Source organism: Buceros rhinoceros, unplaced genomic scaffold (assembly GCF_000710305.1).
Source record: "Buceros rhinoceros silvestris isolate BGI_N320 unplaced genomic scaffold, ASM71030v1 scaffold7976, whole genome shotgun sequence".
NCBI classification, from domain to species: Eukaryota; Metazoa; Chordata; class Aves; order Bucerotiformes; family Bucerotidae; genus Buceros; species Buceros rhinoceros.
Window position 1 is genome coordinate 103,052 of NW_010418035.1, and position 10,304 is coordinate 113,355.

Consider the following 10,304-nt stretch of genomic DNA (forward strand, 5'->3'; position numbering starts at 1 on the left):
TCCCTACTCTCAAATCTCATCATGCTCCTCATTCCCCAGAGCTGTTTGCTCCTTCCTATCCCCCATTGTCAATAGCTAGTTTTTCCTGGAGGTCCAGCTCCAAAACTAAAAATCTCGTAGCTGTAATATCGACAACCAAAATGAGGAGGAGTGGCTGTTTCTTCACATCCCCGCAATAACCTGAAATCTTTGCTCCCATTAAATTCCTGCCCTGGTACAACTTAAACTGGTGCCGCCCTGGGAAGTGTCTTGCTGCTCAGTCTTTTCTTTAATTGACCTCCGCTGGCTTGCGTCAGCACAGGCTGTTCAAAATAATGAACTCTTGAGAGAGGTGGGACTCGGTGAGAGGGAGGCAGGGAGGGGAGGGAAGGGTTAGGGAAGAGAAAAGGTTAGCGGCTAATTTGGATAAACTGTGTTAGAGTCAGAGGGAAAAGGTCTTCAGGGCATTTTCATCACATCTCGTCTTTTCATCACCCTGTGTCTCACCACAAAAGGTGGGGAGCAAAGGAGAGAGGGGGTTGTGTGGGCTGCTAGTTAAGAGCTGTAATTTTTCACCTTGATTTCTTCCCTAAAGAACAACCCTAACATTTTAACGAGGTAACAAAACAAGTGACAAGACAACAAGCTTCACTGTGACTGAAGTGGAGCAAACTCAGCATCTCACATTTGACTAAATCCGGAGGCCGGACTGGCAAGAGTACGTCCCCCTCCACTTTACCTCTGACGGTGCTCGCGTTTGCTTCATTTCCCACGCTGGGAAAAAGAAGGGGGTTGTGTCAAACCTTCCCTTGCAAATTGGTTTAGTGTCGAAGCTTTTACCTTCGGTGATCCAGAGGAAAACTTGAGCTCCCGTGACGAGACGTGGGCGGTCCCGTCCTCATTTACACTGCTCTTGCGGTGATACAAATCCATTTACCTCGAAAGGGATTTTTGCCCTGTTTCACACTCCAATAATGAGGTCACTCGCCAGGAAGTTGTCCTGCTCCCTCAGCCCACAGATCTCCCCAAATGGGTAAATAGAGCTGTGTCTGCCCAGGTGGCACAGCCAGATAAAGTCCAGACAGGCGCAAGCACATCCCTTAGACATTAACAGGCGTTAATGAAGGTCCAGCTCAGATCCTTTCCTCCCAGCTCGGAGCACCGCTGCCTTGTGTGGGCAATCGCATCGTGTCCTTGACCGTGTCCTTCTCGAACAAGCCCTATTCTTGCAGGCTGTTAGAAGAAGCAGGTGTTGTCCAAGAAGGATTGTGAGGCATTAAGCCATTTCGACCCAGGAGACTGCAGCTCACTGGTCATAAAAATAAACTCCAAGGTGAGCTCCTGGGTGAGCTCACGTGAAGAGACCTTGAGCTGACCCCAGCGGTGGAGCGGCTTACAGCCTGTTGTGCAAAGCTGTTTCCTCAGCTGTGGAGGAGTTAAGGGTGCGCTGGGTACCCCAGATGTACTGAGACACCCTCGTGCTTAGCAGCTCACAAACAAATCTCTGCACTGGCATGAGAAAGAGGCGGGGCAGTTTGTTAACCGTTCTGATAACGTCGTTTTAATTACTCGCTTTTAGAAAACCACTCAGTGTGGTTGTCCCACTCTTTACATTTAGTAGGATCAGACCGGTGCTTCAGTTTAACATACTGGATACATTCTGTGTGCCTTTCTGTATGTAAATATATGTAGATTATGGCCATACATGAACTATGTGGTATAAGCTGTGGATTTCGGGACTGTCTGTCCCAGCCAGAGCACTGGCACAAGAGTCTGTGCATCATTTTTTTCTGTTCATAGCACTGCCCCAGGCCTCCTGGGTCACCTTGAGCCAGTGGCTCGGTCTCTGTGCGTCGCTTTGTGGGGATGGAGACACTGTCCACCACTCTGATGGGGTGTATAAGTACCTGAAATTGCCCCGGGTTTCTGAAGCAAAGCATCTAAAAATAATATACAGTAATAGCTGTGTGACTTCAGAGGAGGAGAAGCAGCAGCTTTTAGTCTGTCTTAGGTTCAGGTGTCACCTAAGAATGAACGATTCACATTAACATCAAAGTTTCATAACGTGCTTAAGCCCTTGACATTTTTTCACGTTAATTCAGTGCCCAGTTCCTCACGCCCACCAAAGGGTTACAGGCTGTGAAATGTGCAGGCGATGCCCCGATGATTTGATTTCTGTGCATCTGCGAACCTGAAAACATCCCTCAAATGTGTCCCGTTTCTTCATGTGACCCTTAACATCTACCGTCATTGCTTTGATACGAACCCGTGCCTGGCACACCGAGGAAGCCAGGCGAGCTGTTTAAGACCCAGTGCAGCGTCGAGGTACATACCAGCACCAGAGCACCAGCAGAAGCACCGCCACCTCCGTGGTGCACGGGGCTCTCGCCTTCATGACAGCACCGAGACAGCAGCCTGGCACATTTCAGTGTCAACAGCCACCTGCCTTCTCCTGTGGACGAACTTGATAGTCGCTTTGGTCAGCACAACTGTGAATTTTGGGGCGTAGTCTTAACGTTATTGCAGCATAAAGATTCTCTATTGCCATAGTCTACATTTTAAATCATCAGAGGCAAAACTGCTTCCTGCTGTCTGAGTAATGTGTCAGTGCTCGCAAACCTGCAGCTCCTCTACTAGAGCTGCCAGAAAAGCCTGAGTTCGAAATCCCAGTCAAGGTGGGTCGTAGGACAGAGAGAAGCCTCACTCGTAGCACAGCTGCGATTACACTCCAAGCACTTTGGTTTTCTTGCTTTTGTGAAAAGCCCGTATATTACTTGCAGCGCGTACGTGGCTTGCAGGTGACTTAGGCGCAGGTATCAGGGCTGCCAGCTGGAGCAGCAGTTCTGTTCTGCGGGAATGAAAAAATAACATTTCTAAATCTATACCCCATTCAATCTACTGTATTGTGCCCGCTGGCTTTTCTGACATTCAGAGATATCTTTATCCCGTTGTCTAAAAAAAAAAAGCCGAGGGAGTTACACACGCTGTGCATGCATTTTGCTTTTTAAAGGGAAGGTCCCCAAAGCGTGTAAGCTCCGCTTGTTGCTAACCTCACTGCGTACATGCTGCTTGGCTGAGCTGAATGCGGGTATGTATGAAACGGGGCTTTTCTTGGGAAGCTTTTGGAAGAAGTAGGAGGAATCTCGAGGGACATCAGAACGCTGAGCAGCTCCCCCCAGGAAACTCCATACGCCCTCATAGAAGAAGGTGGCTGTGAGAGAACTGTTTAGGTTTAAGATCTTTGCAATATTCAGAAGTTTTGAAGCTGTTCTTTTTCAAACTAGCAAGCAGGGGTTTTTTCTCCCCTCTGAAATGTCATAATTTAACCTAAAACAGCTTTAGAGACAACACATGAAGTGCCGAGCTGCGACCTGCCGGACACCGGCTGCCCTAGGCAAGGGCATGAAGGCAGAGTGCAGAACTGTGCTGCTGGTTACGCTTTGTTTCCGTGCTGTCTCTGCCTTCGGTGTGTGCGAACCGCCAGGGGTGCAGCCCCGCAGGGCAGAACCCGCCTGCTGTCCTCCCAGCATCTCCCAGGCTGGCTGTTAGCGCAGGACTCTGCACACAGTGTCTGAACCTGGTTTGCACTACCAGTGTAAGCAGAGCGGCCCCACTGCCACCTCCCGTCACAACCGTCTTGTCTAAAAGGATTTTTCACCCTCCTCTTAGCGTTTTGAATCTTAATTCTCCCTGGCAGATGACATGCAGGGAACTTGGACACTTCATTTGGGAGGAGGGTGGAATTGCACGTCGGGATTCAGGAGCCTAAATAACTTTGTGGAATAGAACCTCAAGCACTCTTCAGAGAGAGGTGCGCGATGGCTTGTGCTGTTGGCCAGCACGCTGTACACACGGGGACAATTGAGCCCTGAAAGCCAGTTCCTGTCGCCAGCCCCGGAGCTGGCTGTAGGGAACGTGGACGACCAGCACAGCACTGTTTCTAATTTGAGAGGAGACTTCGGAGTGTGGCTGCCTCTTCTGCTGTGGAATTTCAAAGAACAATGAAGACTCTTTCTTGACATGATACAATCCACTCTTGCAATTTTTTTTTTTTTTGGCTCGTAGTATGTGATGTAAACTGTTAAAAGGCAAAAATGCCGTGGCACAAAACAGAGCTGCAGCACAGAGTGAAAAAGCTCAATGAGCACTAGTCATGATGCTGCCTGCCTTTTCAGGAGGTAAGGACAAGTCTGCAGAGTATCAGAATGGTAAGGAAAGTCGTTTGTCACGTTTTGTGCATAATTCAGGGCAGGAGCCGCGCGGTGCCTTTGCCTGACTTCCCAGGGAGCGCAGAGGCAGACACAGCAGCTCGAGGCTGAGGAGCGTGCAGCCTGCGTGGGGAGTTTTAAAGTTGCCTTGTAGTCTTGGTCTCTTCCTGAGACATCAGTACACCTGGAGATTTTCTCATATTACATCTCATTTCTGCCAGGGGTGATCAACCTCAGCCAGGGACTGGGGCATCTGGCCACAGCTCCTTCCCAAACAACAGCTCCAGCAGCAAGGTGGGGTGATGCTATGTATAACAAGAGGTTCTCTCCCAAGTAGCAATTCTGTGAAAGGTTGATAAAAACAACGGTGCTGGGAGTGCCTGAACCCTCTCGTTATCATAGCAATGGCTGTGGTAACATAAATCCCTATGCAGCACTCTGCAGGGGAAAAGTGAAGTCCTGATGGCTTTCTGCCCTCCTTCCTCAAACCTGCAGCTGAGCCAAAGGCCCACGGTAGAAGAGCTACGTGAGAGGAAGATCCTCATCCGCTTCAGTGACTACGTGGAAGTGGCAGATGCGCAGGACTACGACAGGAGGGCGGACAAACCCTGGACACGACTCACAGCCGCCGACAAAGTAAGTGGAGCAACTTTGGGAGAGCCATGAGCTGAACGGCCTCAGCATGTTGCAGCAAACAGCATCCCTTGAGTTCCCCAGGACCCACAGCCATCAAGGAATAAACATCACCTGATGTCCCTTCCCACACACCTCTGGTTTCTTCCCACCCACGAGGTTTGTTGTTGGAGTCATAAATCTTTGGCAAGAAGGCTCCTATATACGTGGAAACAGGAGCAAGCTTAGCAGAATCACACCGTTTCAACAGAGAGGAGAGAGAACCGAGCCCTGAGAGGAAAGGTCTTGAGGGCAGCCCTGTTATTTTTTGGTTGGTTTTGGTCTTGCCACATAATGCTGCCGGCTGAGAGCTCCTGTGAGACCCAGCAGAGCAGGGTGGGTCATGGGGGTGGTATTCTGATTTCTGCTGGTCCCCACCACTGTGTCCACTGTTAGAAAAAATAGCCAGACAAATTGGAAACAACCCTAAAATACCCGACAAAGCTGCAACGCCCTATAAAAGGTTATTTTCTTTGAGGGCTTTGATTCAATAACCGTCTTCATTGGTCAGCATGGGCTGAATTTATTGCAAAACCAGATACTAGTAATGGACCTCCCTGTTTGTCAGTAAATCCTGCCCTGTGTGCTGGGTGTAGGGAGCTGCCTTCAGTCTGACTTCAACCGTAACAGGTCCGACTGTTAGCGGAACGAATGGGCGCTTTTAAAGCTCTCCAGCAGCTGAGGGGTGCAGGGCCAGAAGAGATTTCAGACCCTCACGGGCTCCTTCACAGTCACTTCAGGAGCAAATTGGTCTGCTGAAGGCAGGGCCCCCAGGTGCTGCGGAGCTCTCGCTCTGTCCTGATAGATGGAGGCAGAGGCTGCCAGGCATCACTGAGGTAAATAAACACCCAAAGCTCTGCAGGAGGAACACAAGGGGCCTTTTCTTAGATCGCACTCACAAAATCTATTGCTAAGGCAAAGGTGACTGGATCGGTGGCAGTTCCAAAAGCCCTGGTTCAGGCTCACGCTTCTGGTACTAGTTTATATTTCCTTCATCAAGAAAAACCTCCTGACAGACACAAGTAGAGCAGCCTGGAGCAGCCGCTCGCTGAGGCTGGTGTTTTCATCGTCACAAGGAAAGGCAGCAGCCACACCTTGGACCCACAGGAGCACTCGGCCGCAGCAGCCGCCTTGCACATCCTTCCCCCAAGGCTCACAAGAAAACCCACAGTAAAACAGTGAGCCACAAATACCACAGGGCTGCCAGGAGCCTTGACTTTGGGCGTGGGACTTGAGCAACTTCTGAGCACTGTCTCTACCTCAAAGTTGAGTCCCTCCATGCTACCCCCACCCCCCTCTTTTTTTTTTTATTCTTCAATATTTCTCTTCCTGGCAGTCACCCCTGGTTTTCTGTTCCATCATGGCCAAGCCACAGCGGCTGCAGGTAACTGGGTCTGCTGCAGATGCTGACCTGTGGCTGGTTTTCTGCTGGATAAGTGTGTTGAATTGGTTCCATAAATGGCTCAGAGGGTCAAAAGGGAGGAGGAGGGCAGAGGAGCACAGCCAGGGGCAGAGTGGAGGACAGGGAGCCAGGCAGCCCTTTTGCTTCCATTTTTCTCCTCATGCTTATGCTGATTTGGACTTTGTACATGAAAGTGTTTACATAATATTGGGTTCTATATCTGTGTTGTCTCCATAAGTTTTCAAATTGAGCCATTTCACCAAAGCATCTATTTCTTCCCTTTATGTGATTTAGAACATGTTTATCTCTGTTCCTTTTCACATTTTGAAGTCTTTTTTTATGTTTTCTTTCTCTCTCCGATATTATCTGCTTCCCTTTTAATATACTGTTTTGAGAACAAAGCAAACTTATGTTAATCATCTCGCTCATTTATACACTGAGGAGTTTATTTGTCCTTTGCAGGCAGCCATTCGAAAAGAACTTAATGAATTTAAAAGCACTGAAATGGAAGTTCATGAATTAAGTAGGCATCTAACAAGGTAAGCTGCAATTAATTTTTTAACTGTCAGTGAATACTGTTGTTGTAAAAAATCCCCAGAACAACCACAGCAGCTGTTTCTCCAAGACCCAAGGCCCAAACCACAAGGTCTAGAGAACATTTAGAATTACAGGCTGTAAAAGAACTGCGCACAGACGAACTCAGGCTGCCCCGTTACGTGGAGGTGTGCAGCCACGTGCTCTCTGCTTAATAAAGTGTAAATGCTTTTTATTTTATTTTTTTGTCATGCTCTAGCTGCCTGTCTGTCCCTCTATCTACACATGCTGGTGTCTGAAGGAGGACAGGAAGCTTGTGTGGAGCGGCACATACACTCAAACCCCACCGAGCGTACGGCTCTGCCGCGCTACACACGTCCCACCACACAGTCCTGTCCTCTCTTTTAGGCTTTTTTTGCAGTTGAAAAGTTAAGGAGTGAATGACTTACCCCAGGCTAAGAGCCCTCCTCTGTGACAGGCTAGGTCTGAGGCACACGGGGAGCTCAGGGCATGTCCCCTCGCACAGCCCGTGCAGAGTCTGCTCTGACTCTGGTGCTGAGCGCTGAGATGAGCTGAACCCCAGGCATTCCCGCTGAAGGCAGCCCTGTCGGAAGTTGGAGACAATTGGCAGGGATTGAAGACAAGTTAGGGATTGAAGACAAGTGGCAGTGAGCTCTGGTGCAGCAGTGGAGCTGCCCTCGTATTCGTAGTTCATCGGCGAGGTGCTCATAAAAGATGCAGTCAGTGCTTTGAAGAAAAATACAGAAAAGCTTATGGCAAAATTCATTTTGTATTAGGGGATTTTTCTGTGTGTAAATTAATGATGACATTAAAATTCACCCCATGTATTATGCATGTCTTCCATTGCAGGAACAATCTCCCTTCTCCTTCCCGGCGCGTGCTGGGATGGTTGGCTGGGGGTGCTTCTAGTAACAGAGCGCTGCTAGAGACCAGCCGCGAGGTCTGGGAGAGGCTTTAGGGGGGGGCTCCGTTGACCCCGGTGCCTGAGCCTGTGAAGGACACGGCTCGCTCCCCCAGGAGAGTGGTGACAAATTTAGAAAGGATAAGGCTGTTTTAAAGGGCTGTTGCTACAAGGAGTCGAGCTGCATTGATTTCCACGAGGCATTTAGCACGCCACAAGCACAGAGGCTGGTTTGGTTTCCCACGAGTCTCCAACTGCTTGGTTGTCACAGTTTGTGGGCAACAGTCTGCTTCTCTGCCACTGCTGGGCACTGTGAGCAGTGACCCTCTGAGGTGACTCCGCTTGTCTTTGGAAGCCACCGAGTGCCTTTGCCTCACTCCACGTCCAGCATAGCAGAGCTGTAACTAAAGTAATAGAAATTGGAGTAAGGGTTTGTCTGAAGTTCAGCGGGACTTACTGGTTAGACAAGCGGCTTCAGGAAATACCCACTTGAAGGAAGCATCCTTAAACAAACTGGAGTAATTCTGTTAAACCAACGTAGATAAATCACCATTATAAAATCATTAGCAAGGTAATGAGCTATTCACGTCATTAAGCAGTGGCTTGAGCTGAGCAAAGGCTCTAAGTGTGGCTCTACTAGAGGGACACATTAATTAATTCATAATAGAATGAAAAATCAAAGCTTAGAAGGAGAGCTGACATAGCCAGACCTCCTGACACAGGGTGTGCTTGCAGAAATATGCATGTGAGGGTATTATCTTACTATTTCACTTTTTTTTTTCCCCTTGGGTTCTAGGTTTCATAGACCGTAGCAGTTCAATTCTACCTGACTACTATGCCGTCTTCGAAACATAACTAAAAGGAACCATAAGTGCTGGTATTAATCACTTCCCTGTTACGTACAATGTAAATCTTCTGAACTGCCTTTTTAAAAAAAAAGAGGAAAAAAAGAGTAGAAAAATAAATATTAATAAAAAAGGAAAATTGTATTTACATGTGATGGGTACTGCAGCATCATCAGACCTGCTGGTTCAAGCTTCAATAACAGAAATACCCCTGGTGGGAATCGTGCCAAGACTTGGCATCTCTGTAAAAGACTTCCCTGGCATGTGGATTTGCCATACGTGTCCAAGCTCAGCTGGTGGTGCAGCCATTCCGTCTTCAGGCACCCCTCATCCTGATGAGCCTCTGTCATCGACGCCGAAAAGCCCCGAGATGGTGTTCAGGGAACCACTGGCCTGGGTGAAGTCTCCGAAAGACGAGCGCCTGTGGCACGAAAGCACTTACACCAATCCCTCCTTTTGGGCTGCGAGCACCTTGTAAGGACGGTGAAGGAGCAGAACTGTCCTACGGGCCAGCCCACCTGCGAAGGCATTTCCTTCCCTGGAGAGGTTTATGGCCAGCCAAGAAGCAGCGTTCAGCTCCCAAGCAGAAACGGGCATCCCCCGTGAAGAACAGGACTCGCTAGGGAAGGCTGGTTCAGGTCGAGCAAGTGTTTATCTTTCTTCTCTTTCCAGTCTGATTTTCTAAACCCAGTCGTGAACCCATCAGCAGAAAGCGACAAGAACGTTGAGGACAAGCAAAACCCACCTCTTCATGGTCGCTGCGTGGCATTTGCTCGGCTTGTAGTTTGTTTTCACACCCCAGCCTCGCGACTGCGTGAGAGCTGACACGTGCCCGGCAGCAAGAAGGGCTGGGATTGCCCCCGGCTCTGCAGAGGGACACAGGACAAGAGGAACTGGGGAGGGATCTATCCTCTGTATCGGGTGTTTCGAGAAATGCTCCTGAAGTCAGACTGAGAAAAGCGCGACCAGTTGTTGTCCCCAGCCTAACAAAACCTGGTGCGTTGGTATGGATGGTCGGACTTGTCCCCGGTCCCCACGACTGAGGTGGAAGGGCAGAAATTCAGAGCTGCTCTGGTTTGGGTTTAATTTATTTTCATTATAGCAGTTGAACACACAAACTGACCCAGCAGAGCTCAGAGAGCTGGTCACTCTGGTCCTGGCTTACCTGCCGACTTACTTAGGCGTGGGCTTACACCAGGTAAGCACACAGACAGCCTCAGCACAGTCAGGAACTTCTGAGAGGTGTGAAGAGAGCACACCTGAGTGCTTTTCTGAACCCAGCACCTTCCAGAATGCAGTCCTTAACCCACGTCAGGCCAGCTGACAGGGAAACATTGTCTAGGATTCTTTTCCAGCTCTAGCAAGAAACTACTTTGCCGCGTTTTGGGTCAGTGGCCCAAAGCCCTGTAGCAACACGACTGGAGCGCGTTCCAGATCATCACTTCAGGACACCTTTTTTCTTCCATAACAGTTATTTTACTTCGACAGTTTGAACAGAGAGGCCAAAGTTTTTTACTACAGTGTTATTATTTCTGTTATTATTTTTTTTCCTTTCTCACTGTCTTCCATGTTATCTACCCACTCTTCTGTGCTCCCTCTCTACCTCCCCCCGTGCCATGCTAGCTCCGACTGCGGGCTGAGAAGCCTCTCGCATGTGAGCATTCAACGGCCACTGCTGCATAGTGCCAACGCTCCTGCCTCTCCTCCGGCCTCTGTCTCATTCCTCTGGGCGCAGGAGTAAA

At 49.2% G+C, this 10,304-nt stretch overlaps 1 protein-coding gene across 1 annotated transcript in view; it reads left to right on the forward strand.

Moving 5' to 3' along the window:
• The window catches only part of PHACTR1 (phosphatase and actin regulator 1), a 56,622-nt gene extending 47,977 nt beyond the window's left edge, over positions 1-8,645 (forward strand). The window contains exons 9-11 of the mRNA XM_010138377.1: positions 4,683-4,823; positions 6,724-6,800; positions 8,514-8,645. Coding sequence (XP_010136679.1) covers positions 4,683-4,823; positions 6,724-6,800; positions 8,514-8,529 — 234 coding nt within the window. The 3' untranslated portion in view covers positions 8,530-8,645. The remainder of the gene's footprint in view (positions 1-4,682; positions 4,824-6,723; positions 6,801-8,513) is intronic.
• Positions 8,646-10,304: the final 1,659 nt, after the last annotated feature.